A 26636-nucleotide genomic window follows, 5' to 3' on the forward strand; every position below is an offset into this window, starting at 1 on the left:
TTGTTGCCGACAGGCATATGTACACGCATATTGCTGACAGGCATATGTACACACGCATATACTGTACATATCAGTGTTAATTGTGACCAGGCTGTGAATACATGTGATGTCTTGTTTTTTTTTTATAAAATTTTCAAAAATCTCAAACTTTTTACACGTGGTCATTATGGGGTATTGTGTGTAGAATTTATTCCATTTTGGAATAAAGCTGTAACCTAACAAAACTGTGGAAAAAGTGAAGCAATGTGAATACTTGTAAAGTTTTTTTTTTATTATTTTTTTGCAAATTTAACTAAGAAATCACATGTACATAAGTATTCACGGCCTTTGCTGATGCACCTTTGGCAGCAATTACAGCCTCAAGTCTTTTTGAATATGATGCCACACGCTTGGCACACCTATCTTTGGGCAGTTTCGCCCATTCCTGTTTGCAGCACCTCTCAAGCTCCATCAGGTTGGATGGGAAGCGTCGGTTCACAGCCATTTTCACATCTCCAGAGATGTTCAATCGGATTCAAGTCTGGGCTCTGGCTGGGCCACTCAAGGACATTCACAGAGTTGTCCTGAAGCCACTCCTTTTGATATCTTGGCTGCGTGCTTAGGGTCGTTGTCCTGCTGAGAGATGAACTGTCGTCCCAGTCTGAGGTCAAGAGCGCTCTGGAGCAGGTTTTCATCCAGGATGTCTCTGTACATTGCTGCATTCATCTATCCCTCTATCCTGACTAGTCTCCAAGTTCCTGCCGCTGAAAAACATTCCCACATGCTGCCACCACCACGCTTCACTGTAGGGATGGTATTGGCCTGGTGATGAGCGGTGCTTCCAAACATAACGCCTGGCATTGATGCCAAAGAGTTCAATCTTTGTCTCATCTGACCAGAGAATTTTGTTTCTCGTGGTCTGCTAGTCCTTCAGGTGCATTTTGGCAAACTCCGGGTGGGCTGCCATGTGCTTCCGTATAGCCGCTCTACCATACAGGCCTGATTGGTGGATTGCTGCAGAGATGATTGTCCTTCTGGAAGGTTCTCCTCTCTCCACATAGGAATGCTGTAGCTCTGACCAGAGTGACCATCGGGTTCTTGGTCACCTCCCTGACTAGGGCCCTTCTCCCCTGATCGCTCAGTTTAGACAGCTGGCCAACTCTAGGAAGAGTCCTGGTGGTTCCGAACTTCTTCCATTTACAGATGATGGAGGCCACTGTGCTCATTGGGACCTTCAAAGCAGCAGATATTTTTCTGTAACCTTCCCCAGATTTGTGCCTCGAGACAATCCTGTCTCGGAGGTCTACAGTCAATTCCTTGGACTTCATCCTTGGTTTGTGCGCTGACATGCACTGTCAAGTGTGGGACCTTATATAGGCTGGTGTATGCCTTTCAAAATCATGTCCAAACAACTGAACTTACCACAGGTAGACTTCAATTAAGCTGTAGGAACATCTCAAGGATGATCAGTGGAAACAGGATGCACCTGAGCTCAATTTTGAGCTTCATGGCAAAGGCTGTGAAATACTTATGTACATGTCATTTCTTAGTTTTTGTTTTTTTTATTCATTTTGCAAAAATCTAAAAAAAAAAAAAAACTTTTTACACGTTGTCATTATGGGGTATTGTGTGTAGAATTTTGAGGACAAAATTAATTTATTCCATTTTGGAATAAGGCTGTAACATAACAAAATGTGGAAAAAGTGAAGCGCTGTGAATACTTTCGGGATGCACTGTATGTAGAATGTTGGCTTGCTGTAAATATCTCTCTGTGTTTGGGGGCCCAGATTGATTCCTGGTCTGACAAGGGTTATGGGGAGTTAGGGCTCATTCAGATGAAAAGAACCGTTTCAGCATTGGGATATTTTAGGGTGACCGGCTTCAGGTTATATTGGTTCCTTGGCTCGGATAATCTGAATACGGAATCAGTTGTATTGATCCTGATACAGGAAGCATTGTAATGAGCATTGCGAGGTCTGTCCTCACAATACAACAAAATGTGTACAATTATCTCTATCTTTCTAATCCCCTATGTGAGAGGAACAGCACACGGCATATGTATATATGGTTAGCTATACATGACCTCTGACAGCGCAACCATGTGACCCGCGACAACGGGGAGGAGCGAAGGTCACAATGGGGGGCCAAAAGTGTGCCCTCGCAGGCTCGCTTCACTCGTCCCGCTTCTGGCGCAGTGGCTTACTTCGCTCGCCGCAGGTTTATATTTCCCCTCTATGTCCAAGTGGATAGTAAAACTGGTAGCCCCTCCCCTTGCTATCGCTGGTCACGTGGTTGTGACATCAGAGGTCCTTTTGCCAACTTGGATCTAGCATCAACCATGTATATATTCCACCCTGGTGACCTACACACTGTTATCCTCTATGGGGGGGAGTCTCTATGTCCAGTCACATGGTCGACATCTACCTTGTCAACACCACAATGTCGACACAGTTCAACAGGGAGGTTAGGGTTAGGCCCTACTAGAGGGAGGGGTAGGGGTTCAGGATAGGACATGTATACTTACCGAAACTCCGGTGCATCATCTCCCTCTGCTGGAACTGGCAGTCACGTCACTGCTGGGCAGACACTGAAGATGATGCTGCCACCTGGACCAGGGAAGTAATTGCTGGGCCTCCAGGGAAATGAGGTCGACGTGCTGTCATGTGTAGACATGCCTTATGCCGATATGAGAACTGTCAACCTATCATACCACACCCTGCACACACCTTTCCCTGAGTAATGGCGGCTAACCGAGGAGTAGACTCTGGGCCCTATTCAGACCCGGTTGCTATGAGCGTACGCTCACATGATGCGTATGCAAATATTTGAAAGTGACGCGGCGGGGAGCGATCGCTCGCCAAGGCATAAGCACGTCCATCGTACCTGTACGAGCGTTCATTCGCAGACTCCCCTTAGCGAATGCAGAGGCGCCCACTACCCCCACGTCATCTCCTGGAAGTGTATGAAAACTTTGGTACATCGACCACTATCGGATGTGAACGCAGTGCTTGTGGTAGCTTTTTTTTTTTTTTTTTTACCGCAAGCATTGCGAGGAAAATAGAGGAAAAAAATGGCTGGTGACGTGTACTATGAACGCTGCCTGTTAATTATGCACGCCTCTAAAACGGCGTTGAAACACTCGGGCACGCCTGCGTTCGCCTCTCCAACCCGCTGTTTTTACTGGACTGCCCCTGTCACCACCCACAAACGGCCTCTCCTGTCACTCACTCTGGGCTGGCTTTGCTGGGCGAGCGAGGGATCTGTGATCGCACTGTGTAGCAACCATCGGCAATTGCGAACGGACTGCAGATACCGTCCGGGTCTGAATGAGGTCCTTGGTCCCGTAATGAACGCAGTAAGCCTGCCGGGCCGCTTCTATAGATGCTGCATTGCAGTTTTGGCTTGTCGCATATTTGTCACCCGCTAGTCACAGTACTTTCTGTTATGGGAAATGCCTCCTCTGATCGCAGGGCACTAATGACTCAGTTCATTTATAAACCAATAAGACATCATTAGCCTAGATCCCTGGGGAAGCCCCTTAATCTGACCTTCCAGCCACTGTGTGACCACTGGTGAGTGTTGCATTGATTGGAGCAGCCGGGTAGGCAATGCAGACGTTACAGCTAGCGCCTGACCTTCGCGAGTATTCAGGTGACTCCCTGCTCATCTGCCCCAGCTTCTTAAAAGATGCCGAATAGTAAATAATTTTGTGCATCCCGAAGCTGTCTCACGTATATGGCTTTTTTCTTTTAGTAGAGATATGTATAATTTCTGTCCCAGCTTATGCCGCATGATGAGATGACACAAGTCTGTTACCAGCTGTACTGTAATAAATGACCGGATGGCCTTAGCCTCCACTCCCGATCACAGATTGGATTTGACTGGGTCTTGGGGTATCAGGGATTCCCTCTTACTGTCATTGACCGCCTGTCACTGACTCCGCCCACTGCGCTGTGGGCGTGTAACGATGCTGCCACCACCAAACTCTGCCATCGGTGTGTGGAACCGCTTCTTACGTACAATCAGGCTCCTCTCTCGGCACCTGGAACCGCTGCTGCTGCGTATGCGTCGACTAGCTGCGGCCACACCTCCAGATTCGTGTCGGCTGCTTCCTCCTGATCCCTCGCAATAGACCAGGCTCTGCGCGGTAGCTGGCAGAGGGCTTGCGCTTTGGAGACGCTTGACTCAATCCAGAACAGCAGGAGAATGGAATAGCGTTTTGCGCAATTTTGTTGGTCACAGGATACAGATGCAGTCGTAGTCAGGCAAAGATGTTTGTTGCTCGATGGTCTTGAAAAAGACCCTTCCCCTTAGCTTCAAGGGGGTATAGCATACAGAGATGTTCAGTAGTCTTAATGTTCAAAAGATACACAAGGATGTACCCAACCCAGGCTCGCAGGCCTGGTATATACTGTATGTCACTGCAATACACATTACCACAGGCTCGCAGACCTGGTATATACTGTATGTCACTCCAATACACATTACCACAGGTCCGCAGACCTGGTATATACTGTATGTCACTGCAATACACATTACCACAGGCCCGCAGACCTGGTATATACTGTATGTCACTGCAATACACATTACCACAGGCTCGCAGACCTGGTATATACTGTATGTCACTTCAATACACATTACCACAGGCTCACAGACCTGGTATATACTGTATGTCACTGCTATACACATTACCACAGGCTCGCAGACCTGGTATATATATATATATATATATCACTACAATACACATTACCACAGGCTCGCAGACCTGGTATATACTGTATGTCACTCCAATACACATTACCACAGGCTCGCAGACCTGGTATATACTGTATGTCACTCCAATACACATTACCACAGGCTCGCAGACCTGGTATATACTGTATGTCACTCCAATACACATTACCCCAGGCTCGCAGACCTGGTATTTCTACTTCAGGGTCCATAGGTTATCCACAGGATACCTTGGGGGTATTGGTGTGACGTCAGTCGCTGGGCACCATAGAGTTAAGCTTTTCAGCCTCCCAGGATGCACTAGGGTCCCTCTCCTATACCCCGCCCCCGAGCCAAGGCACCTCAGTTTAGTTTGGTGCCCGGCCGGCGTCGGGTGCACCTGTCGGAGTGGGGCTAGAAGAGCCCCTGAAGCTTTCTTCAGTGCAGCTGTGGCTGTACATCTGGATGTACAGCATGGACAGTCAGTCCTGACGTCCATGCTGTCTTCCCTACACCCCCGCCGGTACCAGAACGCCGGTACCGATCCGGGTATGCTGGTGAGCATCTGGGGTCACAGCTAGCGGTGACCCCAGATGTTCCGGACCATGGCCGGATCCAAGGGGGACAAAGGTAAGCAGCGGGGTCCCGCGGTGGGTCCCCGCTGGTCACATGGTCCTAAGTCCCCAGGCAGGGGGCTCCCTGGGGACTGGCTGCAGCGTGGAGCCCGGCGACCAACCTGCGCTTTCCACTACCCCCTGGGACAGCGGACCGCAGCAGAGCGGTAGCGCTGCGGCGTCCCAGGGGTTAAATGCATGCCAGGGGAGCGCGCCTTCCCTGTCTCACAGCCAGCGCCTCCCCCGCTGCACACAGCCCTCTCTGCATGCTGCCGACTGGTCCTGTGGCAGCGCTCCTCCCCCAGGCCAGCCTCCTCTCTGCTCCTCGGCGGCCATCTTCTCCAGAACGCATGGTGAACGCTGCTGGAAGCGCTGGACGGAAGCATCGTGGTCTGGGTCCCCCCGCATACCTCTCCTCCGCTGTGGCTCAGGTCTGTGTATGCAGCGCTGTGTCCTACCAGGCCCTGTGTCTGTGTAGTTGAGTGATCAGCGCTGTTAGTGCAGGAATTGTTATTTCTCTGCATTGTATGTGACTGTGCTAGCGCTGCCTGTAGCTTTTCTTCTCTAAACTGTCAGCTTTATTACTGTCCCTGTTCTTTCTGCTAAAGCCCTTGCGGTGCGGTGCTGCAGGGTGGTCTCTCGCCTATTTAATACTTAATTGGTGAGAGAGGTCACATACGTGGTGCCATCATGTCTGAAAGTGATTTTCCCCTCCGGCTACAGTGTACCACGTGCAAAGTACCGTTAGCGGAGGGGGAGGGTAGCGCGGAGGGCCTTTGCCGGCAGTGTTTGTCCATGGCGCGGCCTATTACGGTTACAGCACCGGTACAGGAGCCGCCCTGGGCTTGTTTCGCTCAGGCGTTAACAGCTTTAGTGGGCCAGTTAGCTCCGCAGCCCGCGTTTACTCCGATGGGTTTGTCCCAGCAGTCTGTGGTGTCGTCACCCATGCAGGGGTTCCCACGACAATTGGTGGTACCCCACAGTCTCCCTATTTCCCCGCTCCCGGGTTCTCAGGAGCCAGCGTGGGTTAACTCCCTGACGAGTTCTGTACAGCACTTGTCGGATGTGTTGCAAGGGGAGTCTGTGATGCGGCCTCATACAAGGCCGGTGGCGTCTCTGTCCGCTCCTTATGAGGATGACGAAGGGACGTCTGATGATGGGGAGATTCTGGATCCTTACGATCAGGAACCTCTCCATACTAAGGACGCTGATGCTAAGTCCAAAGTATATATTCCTGGACTTATTCGGGCGGTCCGCACAGCCTTGGTGATTGAGGACGAAGTTCCCCCAGCGGCTAAATCTAAGTATGCCTTTTTCAAAGATGTGAAGGGCGATGCCACAGTCTTTCCTCTTTCGGGTCAGTTGGTGGACCATTTAGAGGAGGCGTGGAAACAACCTGGCAAAAGATACCAGCCGCAGAGACGCCTGGCGGTGGCTTATCCGTTCGCGGATAATTATTTTGCTAAGTGGGAATCCCCTCCACAGGTGGATTCTCACGTGACCCGTCTTGTCCGTAGTGCCACATTGCCGATGCCATCCATGTCCTCCCTTAAGGATGCTACGGACCGCAAGGTAGAAATCTGCCTGAAGTCCGCTTATTCCCTTGCAGGGGGGCAGCACGGCCGGCTATGGCCATTTGCTGGGTTGCCAGAGCGATGGAGCGCTGGGCGGATTCATTAGAGGCTTCTTTTGAATCCGACTGTCCGGCCGAACAGGCGGAGTTGATTGGCAATCTCCATGATTCGGCCACCTACATCAACGAGGTGGCTCTAGACATTAGTACTCTGGTGTCAAGAATTTCTTCAGCAGCGGTAGCTGCTCGTCGCACCTTGTGGCTGCGATCCTGGAAGGCGGACGCAGATTCCAAGAAAGGTCTGGAAGCGTTGCCGTTTACCGGAGAAGTTCTCTTCGGTCCGGATCTGGATAAGATTGTGGCCACGCTGGCAGCAGCCAAATCTGCTTGTCTCCCGTCGGCCGCTGCTCCTTCTGGTTCTGGACCATCGTCTTTTCGGTCATCTAGGGCCCAGGGCAGGCCCAAACCACAGTTGTTTCCTCGACAGGCTGGCCCTAAGAAATCGGTCAAGCCCCGGAAGCAGGCATGGAGTACCAGACGTCCGGCCCCCAAGCCAGATGACAAGCCTGCGGCCTGACGGTCCGGGCCTCCCTTTGGGGGATCCCAGGGTGGGAGGCCGCCTGCTACAGTTCGCCCAGTGTTGGTCGACCACTACGACAGACACTTGGGTTCTGGAGGTGGTTTCCCACGGATACGCCCTCTCCTTCCGGCACAGACCCCCGGCTCGATTCTTCACACGGGTCTACCATCAGACCGGAACAAGGCTACGGAGCTGCGGAAGGTATTGCACACTATGCTCCAGGCTGGAGTTATAGTGCCTGTTCCATTCTCCCAGAGGGGCCAGGGTTTCTATTCAAATCTATTTTTGGTACAGAAACCCAATGGGTCATATCGTCCGATTCTCAACCTCAAAGCACTCAACAAGTCTTTGCGGGTCCCGAAGTTTCGGATGGAGACCCTACGGTCCATCATTCTAGCGCTGGAACCTGGGGACTACATGGTGTCATTGGACATACAGGACGCTTACCTGCATGTCCCTATTCTTTTGCGCCATCAACAGTTCCTCAGGTTTGCAATCCGCAGCGACCACTTCCAGTTTCGGGCGTTACCTTTTGGCCTGGCAACAGCACCACGTGTTTTCACCAAGGTGATGGCGGTCATGGCGGCTTCTCTGCGGCTGCAGGGAGTCCGCATGTTGCCGTATTTGGACGACCTGTTATTGGTGGCAGGATCTCCAGAGCTCCTGTTACGCCACTTGGACCTGACCATTGCACTGCTGCAACGGCACGGCTGGCTAATCAACTGGCAGAAGTCCACTCTCATCCCGTCTCGGAGGATTCTGCATCTTGGAGCCTTATTGGACTCGGGACAGCAAAGGATCTTCGTGACGGAGGACAAGATCTCTGCTTTACAGTCAAGGGTGCGCAGTTGTCTGCACAGCCGCCGGGTGTCCTTACACTCGGCGATGAGGTTACTGGGCTCCATGGTGTCGGTATTCGACATGGTGGAATACACCCATTTTCACTCCAGACCTCTGCAGCACCTGATCCTGTCCAAGTGGAACGGGCTGCCTCAGTCTCTGAAGTCCCGGACGATTGTGCTCACCCCGGAGGTTCGCCTGTCCCTTGCGTGGTGGTTACAGACGACCCACCTCAACAAGGGACGTCCGTTCTGGGTTCCAAATTGGGTCCTGTTGACAACGGACGCCAGTCTTCGGGGCTGGGGAGCTGTTTCGGGTCCACACTTGTTCCAGGGCAGGTGGACGCCGACAAAAGCGGAGCTTCCAATAAATATCTTGGAACTCCGTGCGGTCTTCAATGCTCTCCAGCAGGCACAGCGGTTTCTCCAGGGTCACCCGGTGCAGGTCCAGTTGGACAACGCTACCACCGTGGCCTACATAAACAGGCAAGGAGGAACTCGCAGTCGGGCGGCTCTCGTAGAGGTCTCTCGGATCCTGGTTTGGGCGGAGCGCAATCTTCCGGCCATATCAGCGGTCTTCATCCCGGGAGTGCTAAATTGGGAGGCGGACTTTCTAAGTCGCCAGGACGTTCATCCGGGGGAATGGTCCCTGCACCCGGACGTTTTTCAACTACTGGTGGACAGGTGGGGTCTTCCAGAAATCGACCTCATGGCGTCCCGGCACAACAACAAGTTGCCGGTGTACGTGTTTCGCACAAGAGACGAAGGGGCGGCTCTGGTGGATGCTCTGTCCGTCCGGTGGACGTTCCGGTTTGCATACCTGTTCCCTCCGGTCTCCCTTCCACGGGTAATCCGGAAATTCAAACAGGAAGGAGGGTCGCTCCTGTTGATAGCTCCCGCGTGGCCCAGACGGCACTGGTTCTCAGACCTTCAGGGTCTGTCCGTGGACAGTCCTCTGCGGTTGCCGCTACGACCGGACCTTCTGTCTCAGGGTCCTTGCCTTCACCCGGACCTGACTCGGCTGTCTTTGACGGCGTGGCTGTTGTGACGGCCATGCTGAGGTCCCGGGGGTTTTCCAGCTCTGTGGTGCGTACCATGTTACGAGCTCGGAAACCGTCTTCCGCGAGGATATACCATCGCGTGTGGCATACGTTCTTCCAGTGGTGTCGACCGAGAGGTTATGCACCGCGGGAGTTTCGTCTGTCTCGGATTCTCGCCTTCCTGCAAGCGGGACTAGATCATGGGCTTCGCCTTGCTTCTTTGAAGGTACAGGTTTCGGCCCTATCTGTCTGGTTTCACCGTAGGATTGCTACAATCCCGGATGTGCGCACCTTTATGCAGGGTGTTCTCCGCATTCAGCCGCCCTTTGTTCCACCTGTGGCGCCTTGGGATTTGGCTGTGGTCCTGAGGGCTCTCCAAGGGCCGCCGTTTGAACCACTGGGCTCAGTGGATCTTAAATGGCTAACAGCTAAGACTGTTTTCCTTCTGGCCATTGCTTCGGCCAGACGTGTTTCTGAGTTAGGGGCTCTTTCTTGTAGACCCCCTTTCTTGGTTTTTCATGGGAACAGGGCAGTGCTCCGCACTCGGCCCGAGTTTCTTCCCAAAGTTGTTTCCCAGTTTCATGTTAACGAGGAAATAGTTGTTCCGGCCTTTAACTCACCGGGTCTTTCCGTGGGTGAGGCCTCTTTGGATGTTGTGCGGGCCTTAAGGACTTATGTTGACCGCACTTCTTCGTTTAGGAAGTCGGATGCTTTGTTTGTCCTCTATGGCTTCCGTAAAAAGGGTTGGCCTGCTTCAAAGCAAACTTTGGCAGCCTGGATCCGTATGGCTATTTCTGAAGCTTATCTTCATGAAGGCCTACCGGTCCCTCCTTCTCTGAAGGCTCATTCCACTAGGTCTGTGGGTCCTTCGTGGGCAGCTCGACGTGGTGCCTCTGCAGTTCAGATCTGCAAGGCTGCTACGTGGTCCTCTGTCCATACCTTCGTGAGGTATTACAGGTTTGACACCTTCGCCTCTCAGGATGCTTCCTTCGGGCGGCGGATTCTCCTTTCTGCACAGGAGCGTCCCCACCCTTAAAGGATACTGCTTTGGGACATCCCCAAGGTATCCTGTGGATACCCTATGGACCCTGAAGTAGAAAATATGAGATATGGTAAGAACTTACCCTTGTTATCTCTAATTCTACGAAGTCCATAGGGTTCCACAGGACTCCCGCCCTGTCGCACCTGTGCTGCAGATGGGCTTTGCTCTGGTCACCGGTTTTCCGTCTCCCTCTGGTGAGAATGTGATTCTTGTATGTGTCCAGATCTTTTTTCTCTCTCCTCCTTCTCCTCCTCCGGCCTATGGCTTGATAACTAACTGAGGTGCCATGGCTCGGGGGCGGGGTATAGGAGAGGGACCCTAGTGCATCCTGGGAGGCTGAAAAGCTTAACTCTATGGTGCCCAGCGACTGACGTCACACCTATACCCCCAAGGTATCCTGTGGAACCCTATGGACTTCGTAGAAATAGAGATAACAAGGGTAAGTTCTTACCATATTTCATATTATACTGTATGTCACTGCAATACACATTACCACAGGCTCGCAGACCTGGTATATACTGTATGTCACTGCAATACACATTACCACAGGCTCGCAGACCTGGTATATACTGTATGTCACTCCAATACACATTACCACAGGCTCGCGGACCTGGTATATACTGTATGTCACTCCAATACACATTACCACAGGCTCGCAGACCTGGTATATACTGTATGTCACTCCAATACACATTACCACAGGCTCGCAGGCCTGGTATATACTGTATGTCACTCCAATACACATTACCACAGGCTCGCAGGCCTGGTATATACTGTATGTCACTCCAATACACATTACCACAGGGGGTAAATGCGCCCTGTGTTCCTTTTAGCCAATCAGGCTAGCTCACAAAATATAAATATACACATCTTACATTTTAAAGCTAATAACATAATTTCCTCTTCACCACCCAAAACACAGCTGCTTTGCCTAAAGCACATACGGAGTTGCCATATACTGTTTCTGCAAGGTAAATATAATGCAAATTCCTATTACATTCGTCCTCTCACATGTCTATGACTAAACCACCATTGGCTTTCTGAGTCTCGGCACCTTCTAAGTTCTTACACAAAATAGCTTTCCCCACACGTGCTGGGTATTGTACATAGACACAAACACATTGCTTTCCCCACACGTGCTGGGTATTGTACATAGACACAAACACATTGCTTTCCCCACACGTGCTGAGTATTGTACATAGACACAAACACATTGCTTTCCCCACACGTGCTGGGTATTGTACATAGACACAAACACATTGCTTTCCCCACACGTGCTGGGTATTGTACATAGACACAAACACATTGCTTTCCCCACACGTGCTGGGTATTGTACATAGACACAAACACATTGCTTTCCCCACACGTGCTGGGTATTGTACATAGACACAAACACATTGCTTTCCCCACACGTGCTGAGTATTGTACATAGACACAAACACATTGCTTTCCCCACACGTGCTGGGTATTGTACATAGACACAAACACATTGCTTTCCCCACACGTGCTGGGTATTGTACATAGACACAAACACATTGCTTTCCCCACACGTGCTTGGTATTGTACATAGACACAAACACATTGCTTTCCCCACACGTGCTGAGTATTGTACATAGACACAAACACATTGCTTTCCCCACACGTGCTGGGTATTGTACATAGACACAAACACATTGCTTTCCCCACACGTGCTGAGTATTGTACATAGACACAAACACATTGCTTTCCCCACACGTGCTGGGTATTGTACATAGACACAAACACATTGCTTTCCCCACACGTGCTGGGTATTGTACATAGACACAAACACATTGCTTTCCCCACACGTGCTTGGTATTGTACATAGACACAAACACATTGCTTTCCCCACACGTGCTGAGTATTGTACATAGACACAAACACATTGCTTTCCCCACACGTGCTGGGTATTGTACATAGACACAAACACATTGCTTTCCCCACACGTGCTGGGTATTGTACATAGACACAAACACATTGCTTTCCCCACACGTGCTGGGTATTGTACATAGACACAAACACATTGCTTTCCCCACACGTGCTGGGTATTGTACATAGACACAAACACATTGCTTTCCCCACACGTGCTGGGTATTGTACATAGACACAAACACATTGCTTTCCCCACACGTGCTGGGTATTGTACATAGACACAAACACATTGCTTTCCCCACACGTGCTGGGTATTGTACATAGACACACAGGAGACCTCTGCATTACATTACAATGAAAGTGCTGTAAACGAAGGTTTGGTCACTACGTCAGGATAATTACATGTCACTAGGAGGTGAGAAGGTCTCATAACCATGTGACTTTAATATTACAGCCGTCTAACACAGAATAACTTATACATTCCTTATAAGTGCGTAGGCTGTACATTAAAAAGTACATTTCCACATCTGCGCACAGCACATTGAATATAACCTGTTCAAACACATTACATATACATTCGCAGTACGTGGCGCACTGCGCCTAGGTCCTTTTAAAAATGGTGCCGTGGCATGAGGGTTTGTCCCGTGGCAGCCATTTTAATCACATGTGGTCGGGCTCCGGCCACGGTTGTGATGTAAGCGGAGGCTGTATAGTTAGTGCGATCATCATGCGCTTCCTCTGGTGCAGGTGGCCATGATGGAAGAGAGGGGCTTCTTTAAATGTATAGGCAGGATGTGACTGACAGCTTGGCAGACTTGCATGGCTTTAGATTGGTCAGTTCATGCACAGGGGGCAGGGTCAGTTATGTCACAGCAGCTCAGATGACTGTAGCCTCAGCTATCTACAATACGGGAAGGGCCTCTGCTGCCTATATATTATGATTTTTTTTTTAATGGCGCTACAGTAGAATATCAGGGTAACGCTGCACAATGTATGTTCCATTCCGTGTTCATGTCTGATCATACTGACCTGACCGTGCTCCGTTCTCTTCTGTCTCACGCAGGTTTCACCATGTTCCCAGTAAGTAGAGAACCAGCGGTGGAGTAGCCTGGGGGGCACATTACGTGATGGATCGAAGGTGACAGCAGCTGAGGATGCCCCTGACTGATAAGCTACGTGACAGGATATCACAGGCCTTCTACAGGCATGGTCTGCTGTGTGCATCCTACCCGATCCCCATCATCCTCTTTACAGCGCTGTGCATCCTAGCCTGCTGGTGAGTGCTGAGCCAGGAGTGCTCGTACAAGGGGCTAGATAGACACCAGGTGTTAGACAGACAATAGGTCGACTGGGACAAAAGGTCGACATGTGAGAAGGTCGACGGGACAAAAGGTTGATACACTACAGGTCGACATGTACGAAAGTCAACACAATAAAGGTCAACATATAAGAAGGTCGACATGTGATTTTATTTTAATTTTTTTTCTAGCCCTAATCTTACCCCTAACCCTCCATCCTGGTGCCTAAACCTAACCATCGGGGCAGGTGCCTGAACCTAACCTTCCCTTCTAGTGTCTAACCCTCTGGTAAGTGCCTAACTTTCCCTCCTGGTGCCTAACCCTAACCGTCGTAAGTGCCTAACCCTTCGATAAGTGCCTAACCCTAAAAACAAATGAAAAGATCTTGTCGTACATTTTTGTGTTGACCTTTTCACCCTGTTGACCTTTTGTCCCAGTCGACCTATTGACTCACTAGCACACGGAGGGGGGGTTTCTAAGTACCCAGAAACCCCCGCCCCCCCTGACCAACCAATATTTTTTTTTATTCAGAGATGGAGACAGCCTTGTCTCCATCTCTGCACCATCCCCGGGCCACCCATGATCGCCTGCGCGGCGCTGTCCGGCCAGGCCCCTGCCAGTTCTAATGTCAGCGCTTCCACGTCAGATGGCTTTCATACCACCTGACGCGGAAGTGCTGGCAGCTGAATTGGCAGTGGACGGGCTGTGCGCCATGCACACAACCCGCCCAGAGGGAGCTAGACAGAGGGAAGCATTGCCGGAGCCGGGCTGCACCTTCCGGCTCACGGACTGAGGCGGGCACAGGAGCGGGGATACAGGTAATTGTTTTGGTTTTTTTTGTGTTGTATATGTATGGGGCACTGCTGGGAGAGGCACTACTGGAGGGCACTATATTGGGGACACTTCAAGGGGGGACCACTAGTGGAGGCACTGTCACTGCTGGGGGTCACTGCTGGGGGGAGGCACTTCTGGGGGCACTGGCACTGGTGGGGGGAGGCACTACTGGGGGCACTGGCACTGGGGGGAGGCACTATCTAAAGGGCACTACTGGGGGCACTAAATAGGGGGGACTACTACTGGGGGCTCTGGCACTGCTGGGGGGGGCATTACTGGGGCACTATATAAGGGGCACTACTGGGGGCACTGCATAGGGGGTACCATCACATAAGGCACTGCATAGGTGGGTCTACTACTCGGGGCATTATATAAGTGGCACTACATAGGGAGGACTACTACTGGGGCCAATACATAAGGGGCACTGCATAGGGGGAGGACTACTGGTGGCAGTATATAAGGGGCACTGCATAGGGACAGGACTACTACCGGGGGCACTATATAAGGGGCACTACATAGGGAGAACTACTACTGGGGGCCTCTGTCGCGCGCAACTATGTATATATATGTATGTGTGTGTATGTATATGTGTATATATATATGTGTGTATATATATATATATATATATATATATATATATTGTGTGTGTGTACATATATATTGGAAACCCCTCCCTGAGAATCCTGCGTTTGCCCCTGTGACTGTCTGACATCTGGCGTCTATATAGACATTGTCGACCTTTTTGCTGTCTATCTATAGTCTGGCACCGAGTAGAAGTAGCCAGGAAAAGACAAACTCTGCTGCCTGCACAGATATCTCTGCTGATCCCGAGCAACTGTCAGACCAGCAGCTTAAAGAACATTGTTTCTTTAGCCAAAAAACCCAGCACATTCAGGGGGAATCGGTATGAAATACTGCCGGCCGTGTTCATTTTGGCGACTAAATTGTAAACTGTAACGAAAATATTAATTTTTTTTTTACAGCATCATTTAACGATTTTCAAAAACTTCTGACTTAAAACATTATCTGAAATTAGACTAAAATGAAAACTGAGATCCACTGACTAAATCTTGTCTAAAACAAAGCAAAAAGAGAGACTAAAATGTGACTTAAACCAACTACAATTTCAAATTAAACAGAGATACAAAAAGACTGGGCGCTAATCAATGAATAGAATATTATAATTAATAGCAGCAAATTCACCCAATGGGCTTGTGTCTGCCCACTACTAATATAGAGATACCACAGTGGGGATGCGCTAATAAACAGATAAATAATATACTATGTAGTTCCCGAAATGGCAGAAAAAATTCTCAAGACACCACCTATATAATATTAATAATCTTTAGAAAAATTGTAATATGTCAGTACATATAATCACATATAACCAATATAACCAATACAGGATCAAATACACTCCTGAGAATTGAAATATATAAAATATACTGCCTCTAATAGAATCACTGGAGCAGTCTCTCTTGTCATATTAATGACACGTGGAAAGTCCAATAATAACTATATAAAGCTCTTTCTGTATGATATAAGGGCCTGATTCAGACTCGCTCGCTAGATGCGTTCGCCCGCAGCCAAAATATGCAAATCCCGCGATCGCACGGCAGGGCATTAGCACGCCCGCTATGTCTTGCTGTGCGAGCTCGGGGTGTATTTAGACGCCCACTTTCCCTTAGTGATACACGTCATCTCCAGGAAGTGTATGCAACAATCGGTAACATCGGATCCATACGCAGCACTTGTGGCTGACCATTCCCTACCACAAGCACTGCGAGCGCTGCTGTGTGTAATTCAGCCATGTGACGTGTACTATGACGCCGCGTCTTAATTATGCACGCCTCTAAAACGGCGTTAAGACGCTCAGACACGCCTGCCTTCGCACCACCACTCCCCCGTTTCCATCGACCATCCCAGTCACCACCCAGAAACGGCTCGTACTGTCACTTTGATAAAGCCCCCATATTGGAGTGAAACCGGTCAGAGATTTACCTGCCAGTGATTATATATTACAGGAGCTTTGCTGCCACACTAATGAAACCGGGATCTTGTGCTGTGGAAGCCTAATAGACTGAGAGGGAGATTTAATAAAGCTCGGAGAGCGATAAAATTGGAGATAAATAGCACCAACCAATCAGCTCCTAACTGTCACTTTACAGGCTGTGTTTGAAAAATGACAGGAGCTGATTGGTTGGTGCTATTTATCTCCAATTTTATCTCCCTCCACACACACACACCCGAAACCCCCCCCCCCCCACCTGTGACGCAGAACAGCTCACATTGCTTGGGACTGTGCATTGGAAACTCCCTTGTTTATCAGCTGCACACGTGAAACACCGACCAGACCCCCACTACTTACCAGGAGTGCCACCGTGGGCGTGCTTCATAGGAGGTGTCCTTCCAAACTCAGGGGATTGTTCATGGGACTCTGCAACTAGGGATCTATGTGGTGAGTGACTGGTATAACAGTGTGCGCACTTATATCATACAGACAGAGATATATATATATATATATATATATATATATATATATATATATATATATATATATATATATATATATATATAATTTTCCACATGTCATTAATTTGACAAGACACTGCTCCAGGCATCAAAGATCCAGTGATTCATCTCTATTAGAGGCAGTATATTTTATATATTTCAATTCTCAGGAGTGTATTTGAGTCTTTCTATATTGGATAAATGTGATTATATGTACTGACATATTCCATTTTTATAAAGAGTATTAATATTATATAGGTGGTATCTTGAGAATTTTTTTCTGCCATTTTTGGGAATTACATAGTATATTATTTATCTGTTTATTAGCGCGTCCCCATTGTCTTGTTGTGGTATCTACAATTTTAAATTAGTGACTAAAACTTGTCAGAATTAACACTGCTTCCCCCACCCACTGTGTGCACCTCATATACAGTATAAGATCAATGTGTACAGCAGTCCTGCCACACCCCGCTAATCTCACATTCAGCCTCTGTGTGTTTAGTGCCAGTAGGTGAGGGGGACCTGTGCCACTGTGCCAGTAGGTGAGGGGGACCTGTGCCACTGTGCCAGTAGGTGAGGGGGGCCTGTGCCGCTGTGCCAGTAGGTGAGGGGGCCTGTGCCGCTGTGCCAGTAGGTGAGGGGGGCCTGTGCCGCTGTGCCAGTAGGTGAGGGGGGCCTGTGCCGCTGTGCCAGTAGGTGAGGGGGGCCTGTGCCGCTGTGCCAGTAGGTGAGGGGGGCCTGTGCCGCTGTGCCAGTAGGTGAGGGGGGCCTGTGCCGCTGTGCCAGTAGGTGAGGGGGGCCTGTGCCGCTGTGCCAGTAGGTGAGGGGGGCCTGTGCCGCTGTGCCAGTAGGTGAGGGGGGCCTGTGCCGCTGTGCCAGTAGGTGAGGGGGGCCTGTGCCAGTAGGTGGGCGGGGGCCTGTGCCGCTGTGCCAGTAGGTGAGGGGGACCTGTGCCAGTAGGTGAGGGGCCCTGATGTGATTGTAGTGTGAATAATGGATACAGGGAGGGCACGTGTGTCTCATTACCCGGTGGGGAATTCCTGGTGTCACTCTGAGACATGGTAACCAGGGTGAGAGACTGCTCACCTTTCATACAGTACTCGCTCAGGTTACACACTGGTCATACCGGACCAACAGCTTCACAGATAGCTGTGCTCTCCCTGCATTCATGTCCCTCACAGTGTACGGCCCAGGACATTTATCAGGTTTAATTAGGCAACAGACAACTGGTGGGATGAACACGTTGTTTATTGTTCTCTTATATGGCCTCAACATATTCTGCGATGGTGTATAGTACGGCACTAATTCAGACACATCCAGGAACATTGACGCCAGTTACTGCAACAGTGCTATCCATTCTGCCCACTGTAGCTCAGGGGAACGCAGGTGCCTGTATAGTCAGAAGCCAGTTACTGCAACAGTGCTATCCATTCTACCTATTGTAGCTCAGGGGAACACAGGTGCCTGTATAGTCAGAAGCCAGTTACTGCAACAGTGCTATCCATTGTACCTACTGTAGCTCAGGGGAACGCAGGTGCCTGTATAGTCAGAAGCCAGTTACTGCAACAGTGCTATCCATTCTGCCCACTGTAGCTCAGGGGAACGCAGGTGCCTTTATAGTCAGAAGCCAGTTACTGCAACAGTGCTATCCATTCTGCCCACTGTAGCTCAGAGGAACGCAGGTGCCTGTATAGGAGCTCGGGAGAAGCGATTCCATGTGTCGATGTAGGAGGCTGGTGGTGGCAGCGAAATACCTGCCCACTGCGCAGAGGGAGGAGTCAGTACCAGGCAGTTACTGATGGTGAGAGGGAATCCCTCGTAGTGGTGTAGTAAGCCCACATAGGTTACACAGGGACGAGTAACCAGCTTCTACTCTATCGGTGGATCAGTGACATCGGTGACTGCCTGGTGGATCACATCTTATTACACCACTACAAAAACATTTCTAGAGAATCTCTTCCTTTTCCTATATTGCCCCCGTGACCAAAACCCCCCGCCCCCGCACCACCACTCACTGCATTTAGCAGGGTCTCAATACTCTCTTATACACAGGACAATTACCTTCATCCCTGATTGGCTCACTCTTTAGCACTTTGTACAGAGAGAATCTCTGTATCTGTCTGTACAATATGTATGTATGTGTGTGTGTGTCTACAATATGTATGTGTGTGTGTGTGTCTACAATATGTATATGTGTGTGTGTCTACAATATGTATGTGTGTGTCTACAATATGTATGTGTGTGTGTGTCTACAATATGTATGTGTGTCTACAATATGTATGTGTGTGTCTACAATATGTATATGTGTGTGTGTGTTACCTGTGGTGTATTCTATTGCATAATGTTAATTGATTTATCTGATCATAGTATCATTGATAAATATGTCTTCACAGAGCTGTGGATGTTATCTTGTGCCTAGAGCTATGTTGCTGTTACATCTCTGTATTATGCACCTCCTATTTTTATGTAAAGTAATATGTATCCTTCTCTCTCCTTCCTCTCATTTCTCTCCTTCCTCCTCTCCCCTTCTCTCTCCTTCCTCTCTCCTCTCTCCTCTCCCCTTCTCTCTCCTTCCTCTCTCCTCTCCCCTTCTCTCTCCTCTCCCCTTCTCTTTCCTTCCTCTCTCCTCTCCCCTCTCCCCTTCTTTCCTCTTCCTCTCTCCTCTCTCCTTCCTCTCATTTCTCCCCTTCTCTCTACTTCCTCTCTCCTCTCCCCTTCTCTCTCCTTCCTCTCTCCTCTCCCCTTCTCTCTCCTTCCTCTCTCCTCTCCCCTTCTCTCCTTCCTCTCTCCTCTCCCCTTCTCTCTCCTTCCTCTCTCCTCTCCCCTTCTCTCTCCTTCCTCTCTCCTCTCCCCTTCTCTCTCCTTCCTCTCTCCTCTCCCCTTCTCTCTCCTTCCTCTCTCCTCTCCCCTTCTCTCTCCTTCCTCTCTCCTCTCCCCTTCTCTCTCCTTCCTCTCTCCTCTCCCCTTCTCTCTCCTTCCTCTCTCCTCTCCCCTTCTCTCTCCTTCCTCTCTCCTCTCCCCTTCTCTCTCCTTCCTCTCTCCTCTCCCCTTCTCTCTCCTTCCTCTCTCCTCTCCCCTTCTCTCTCCTTCCTCTCTCCTCTCCCCTTCTCTCTCCTTCCTCTCTCCTCTCCCCTTCTCTCTCCTTCCTCTCTCCTCTCCCCTTCTCTCTCCTTCCTCTCTCCTCTCCCCTTCTCTCTCCTTCCTCTCTCCTCTCCCCTTCTCTCTCCTTCCTCTCTCCTCTCCCCTTCTCTCTCCTTCCTCTCTCCTCTCCCCTTCTCTCAGTTACCCTCTGTTAAAGCTCCCTCTGCCGGGGACAGGCCCAGTTGAGTACATTACCCCCGTGAAGGATTACTCTCCCCCTCCAGCTGACGTGACTCCTGACACCCGCAGTGAGCGCCCGGATTGGGTGAGCAGTGTTACAAATCTCTCTGAGATAATGTTGAAACGCCATTTGTCGATAATAAACGGTAGTGTTTGTTAAGACCTGACATGTCCCTTACATGGCACGGCATGTACACAGCACATATAGGAAGCACATCTGTGTGGGGCATAGCAGAGGCGTCGCTGCCCTGTGTGAGGACATCACAAAACACCAGATAATTCCTGTATGTGTCCTTGGCTGGTGCATGTCTTATCTGTCCACATGTCATGTCATCTACAGGGGAAGGATCTGATTACCGACCTTGGTACCATGTAATACACAGATACATCCGACACACTGCTAATACCTCATTACTAGCAGCTTTCTAGCCATGCAATAACTATCACTATCGTGCTGATAATGTTGCTTATAATGAGTGAGTGTGCAGTGTAGCATTGCACTATCATGCTGATAATGCTGCTTATAATGAGTGTGCAGTGTGGCATTGCACTATCGTGCTGATAATGCTGCTTATAATGAGTGATTGTGCAGTGTGGCATTGCACTATCGTGCTGATAATGTTGCTTATAATGAGTGAGTGTGCAGTGTGGCATTGCACTATTTGCTATCACCCACACATCTGGTTGATTTTGGGAAGCGGTCCTGTTGCCCAGTGCTGAAGCGGAGCGCCCGTACAGTGCCTGTGTGTCACCAGCTCAGACACCATAGAGCAGCTCTTCTCTATTACAAAAACCATTCTGTCTTTATGGCTCTGCAAGCAAAAATATAGCATTACAGTACATTACAGCAATAATGTCATAACAGTACAGTACAGGAACAATATGGCATGGCAGTACAGTACAGCAATAATATGACAGTACAGGAATAATGACAACAGTACAGTACAGTATAGCAATAATATGACAGTACAGGAATAATGACAACAGTACAGTATAGCAATAATAGGGCATTACAGTACATTACAGCAATAATGTCACAACAGTACAGTACAGGAACAATATGGCATGGCAGTACAGTACAGCAATAATATGACAGTACAGGAATAATGACAACAGTACAGTACAGCAATAATATGACAGTACAGGAATAATGACAACAGTACAGCAATAATATGACAGTACAGGAATAATGACAACAGTACAGTATAGCAATAATATGATAGTACAGGAATAATGACAACAGTACAGTATAGCAATAATAGGGCATTACAGTACAGAAATAATATGGCATTACAGTACATTACATCAATAATGTCACAACAGTACAGTACAGGAACAATATGGCATGGCAGTACAGTACAGCAATAATATGACAGTACAGGAATAATGACTACAGTACAACAATAATATGACCGTATAGGAATAATGACAACAGTACAGTATAGCAATAATATGACAGTACAGGAATAATAACAGTACAGTATAGCAATTATATGGCATTACAGTACAGCAAATATATGGCATTACAGTACAGCAAATATATGGCATTACAGTACAGCAAGAATATGGCATTACAGTACAGCAAGAATATGGCATTACAGTACAGCAAGAATATGGCATTACAGTACAGCAAGAATATGGCATTACAGTACAGGAATAATATGGCATTACAGTACAGGAATAATATGGCATTACAGTACAGGAATAATATGGCGTACAGTATAGCAATAATATGGTGTACAGTACAGGAATAATATGGCGTTACAGTACAAGAATAATATGGCATTACAGTACAGGAATAATATGGCATTACAGTGCAGTATAGGAATATGGCATTACAGTACAGCAAGAATATGGCATAACTGTACAGTACAGGAATCAAATGGGACGGTATACATTTGATATGCCGGCAGACGGAATCCCGATGCGACAACGATATCCACAAGAGGTTCGGGGTACAGTACAGCAATAATATCGCATAACTGTACAGTACAGCAATAATATGGCATAATTACTGTACAGCAATAATATGGCATTACTGTACAGCACATTAATAATATAGAAGTACAGTTCAGCAATAATGTGGCATTACAGTACAGCAATAATGTGGCATTACAGTACAGCAATAATATGGCATTACTGTACAGCACATTAATAATATAGAAGTACAGTTCAGCAATAATGTGGCATTACAGTACAGCAATAATGTGGCATTACAGTACAGCAATAATGTGGCATTACAGTACAGCAATAATGTGGCATTGCAGTACAGCAAATATATGGCATTACAGTACAGCAAATATATGGCATTACAGTACAGCAAGAATATGGCATTACAGTACAGCAAGAATATGGCATTACAGTACAGGAATAATATGGCATTACAGTACAGGAATAATATGGCAGTACAGTACAGGAATAATATGGCGTACAGTATAGCAATAATATGGTGTACAGTACAGGAATAATATGGCGTTACAGTACAGGAATAATATGGCGTTACAGTGCAGTATAGGAATATGGCATTACAGTACAGCAAGAATATGGCATAACTGTACAGTACAGGAATCAAATGGGACGGTATACATTTGATATGCCGGCAGACGGAATCCCGATGCGACAACGATATCCACAAGAGGTTCGGGGTACAGCAATAATATCGCATAACTGTACAGTACAGCAATAATATGGCATAATTACTGTACAGCAATAATATGGCATTACTGTACAGCACATTAATAATATAGAAGTACAGTTCAGCAATAATGTGGCATTACAGTACAGCAATAATGTGGCATTACAGTACAGCAATAATATGGCATTACTGTACAGCACATTAATAATATAGAAGTACAGTTCAGCAATAATGTGGCATTACAGTACAGCAATAATGTGGCATTACAGTAATAATGTGGCATTACAGTACAGCAATAATGTGGCATTACAGTACAGCAATAATGTGGCATTACAGTACAGCAATAATGTGGCATTACAGTACAGCAATAATGTGGCATTACAGTACAGCAAGAATGTGGCATTACAGTACAGGAAGAATGTGGCATTACAGTACAGGAAGAATGTGGCATTACAGTACAGGAAGAATGTGGCATTACAGTACAGGAAGAATGTGGCATTACAGTACAGGAAGAATGTGGCATTACAGTACAGGAAGAATGTGGCATTACAGTACAGGAAGAATGTGGCATTGCAGTACAGGAAGAATGTGGCATTGCAGTACAGGAAGAATGTGGCATTGCAGTACAGGAAGAATGTGGCATTGCAGTACAGGAAAGAATGTGGCATTGCAGTACAGGAAAGAATGTGGCATTGCAGTACAGGAATAATGTGGCATTGCAGTACAGGAATAATATGGCATTGCAGTACAGGAATAATATGGCATTGCAGTACAGGAATAATATGGCATTGCAGTACAGGAATAATATGGCATTGCAGTACAGGAATAATATGGCATTGCAGTACAGGAATAATATGGCATTGCAGTACAGGAATAATATGGCATTGCAGTACAGGAATAATATGGCATTGCAGTACAGGAATAATATGGCATTGCAGTACAGGAATAATATGGCATTGCAGTACAGGAATAATATGGCATTGCAGTACAGGAATAATATGGCATTGCAGTACAGGAATAATATGGCATTGCAGTACAGGAATAATATGGCATTGCAGTACAGGAATAATATGGCATTGCAGTACAGGAATAATATGGCATTGCAGTACAGGAATAATATGGCATTGCAGTACAGGAATAATATGGCATTGCAGTACAGGAATAATATGGCATTGCAGTACAGGAATAATATGGCATTGCAGTACAGGAATAATATGGCATTACTGTACAGCACATTAATAATGTGGCATTACAGTACAGCAATAATGTGGCATTACAGTACAGCAATAATGTGGCATTACAGTACAGCAATAATGTGGCATTACAGTACAGCAATAATGTGGCATTACAGTACAGCAATAATGTGGCATTACAGTACAGCAATAATGTGGCATTACAGTACAGCAATAATGTGGCATTACAGTACAGCAATAATGTGGCATTACAGTACAGCAATAATGTGGCATTACAGTACAGGAATAAAGTGGCATTACAGTGCAGTACAGGAATAATTGTTCTAGTACTGTATATGGATAATATGGTATCTGGTCAAATGGTTGACATTCAGAATGTCGAAATTTTTAGGTGGACAACCAATATGTTGTCATTTAACATGTCGACACCAGAAAGTCAGCATATGTTTTTTTTGCTTAGGGGTTAGGTTTAGGGTTAGGTTAAAATCAAAAAACCACATGGGGACATTCTGACATCGACATGTAATAATTCGACATTATGAGCATGTCGACATATTGGTTGTCAACCTAAAGTCCATGTCAACATTCTGAATGCCGACCTTCTGGATGTCAACTTCTCATACCACAGCTGATAATATATGGAAGCCTTTCCCCACAGTATCTCGGCCTCCCAGTAGCCTATATCCAGCAAGTCTTGGTTAAAGGGGTCGTGTCTCCCTGGGACAAGAACTTCCTGGCTGTTGATGTTTTCCGCTCCCCGCTGTCCCGAGTGTTCCCGTTAGTGGAGGAGATCAGGAACCACGTTCTGAGAGAGAGGTAACCGCAGTTTTCTTCAGCGCGGATCTTCTTAATATGTCACTCTTTCATTTTAATGTAGCTAAATGTCTGATCACAGAATGAAAGGCCCACGTTGTATGTCTTTCCTGTCGTATGTGGCAATTTGTTTGTTTTTTTTGGTCACTTGGACCTTAGGCCTGAACTTGTTTTGTGCTTGGGACAGAATTATAGGAAAGAATTGAATACATTTGTGGCTGTCCATTTACCTAATGTAGGGCCCATAGCTGTGATTTCTGCTGTGTTCTCCCCCCAGAGCCAGTGAGAAGAGCCTGGAGGATGTGTGTCTGCAGGTGACCGACCTCCTGCCAGGACTGAAGAAGCTCCGGGACAAACTTCCAGAACATGGCTGCCTCCTGCTGTCCCCAGCTAACTTCTGGCAGAACAACCGCGAGCAGTTCAACAAGGACCCAGATCTTATTCGGACCATTCAACAACATGAGCCCAAGACCCTACAGACCTCGGCCACGCTCAGAGGTTGGGGAATATCTGCCCTCATTATTCCTTTATATGTATATATTAATCTTAATTTCCCACGCATTCTGTAGCATGCTACTTGTGCTGAAACTGGATCATTTCTCACTGAAATAGATGGTAACAGCCGGCATTTCGCAGACCCCCTGAAGCCTTTATTACAGTGCGGTTTCACGATGGGGGAATACAGTAGCCGGCTTTGTTCTGAGAGGGCTTATTTCACCCCCTTTCCTCCATCTCTCCCACAGATTTACTTTTCGGAGTTCCAGGGAAGCAGAGTGGGATCAGCCTGTACAACCGCAAGCGGATCGTGTCTTACACCATCACGCTGGTCCTGCGCACACATGACGCAAAGTAAGGAGGGCGGGGAGCTCTGTTACTGTCATCCTCCATCCTCTCCGCCTGTGATTCTGAGCAGAACTTGGTACAAAGCCGCTATTTACCCTCCTGCCTGACCGGTGCTGTCTTACAGTTGTGTCATTTTCCATGATGATTTCCCACTAGTAGACGCTGGTCCCTTAGTGCCTATGGCAGATACTCTTATCTTGGTTCTGCTATATGTATATAGATAGCGATAAGTTCTGTACAGCCTGAAGATAACCCTGCTGATAAATGGAATCGGCCACTTGTACTGTAATATAGAGCTGCTGGGTTATTATACATGTGACTTGTGCTACACGTTTCCCCCCGTCCTACGTGCGCTCATCGCGTTCGGGATTAGACAGTCTGCTTGGGTAACGCATGTCGGGCATCTCTCCGTCTGTCTGACAGATTCCTGAGCAACCTGAGAACTCGCCTCCGACAGCTCCACCCCAGCACCAACTGCACCTCCCGAGGGCAAAACATGGTCCACGTCCATTTCAAGGAGGAGATCGGAATCGCCGAGCTGATTCCTCTTGTCACCACCTACTTCATACTATTCGCTTACATCTACTTCTCCACCAGTAAGTACACAATGTCTGTATATGTCCATCGTGTTCCTCAGAGCCCAGCACAGCGGTCAGGTCTCTCCTGGGGGGTAACCCATACAAAGGGTCTTCTGGGACTGCAGAGAGGACGCCTATATAATTATTAGAGATCATGGATGACATCCGTTATAAGAATAGATTGTCCTCCCTAAATGCATTTACAGAGGCACTTGCAGACCTTGCAATTTAGGCATCTTTCCTTCCCCAGCACCTGCTGTAAGTACAAATGTAGTATAGTTTCAGGACAGTGTCAGCTTTTTGTTCATAGGTCTCTCATGGGGTCACTATAGACCTGCAGATA

At 48.0% G+C, this 26636-nt stretch overlaps 1 protein-coding gene across 1 annotated transcript in view; it reads left to right on the top strand.

The window, feature by feature from the left end:
* SCAP (SREBF chaperone) overlaps nt 1–26636 on the top strand; it is an 82155-nt gene that overhangs the window by 17284 nt on the left and 38235 nt on the right. Inside the window, 6 exon segments of the mRNA XM_088463980.1 lie at nt 13331–13543; nt 20193–20316; nt 24718–24875; nt 25150–25370; nt 25616–25721; nt 26139–26311. Coding sequence (XP_088320106.1) covers nt 13422–13543; nt 20193–20316; nt 24718–24875; nt 25150–25370; nt 25616–25721; nt 26139–26311 — 904 coding nt within the window. The 5' untranslated portion in view covers nt 13331–13421.

This window comes from Taudactylus pleione, unplaced genomic scaffold, assembly GCF_031769625.1.
Source record: "Taudactylus pleione unplaced genomic scaffold, aTauple2 ptg001542l, whole genome shotgun sequence".
Taxonomy (NCBI): domain Eukaryota; kingdom Metazoa; phylum Chordata; class Amphibia; order Anura; family Myobatrachidae; genus Taudactylus; species Taudactylus pleione.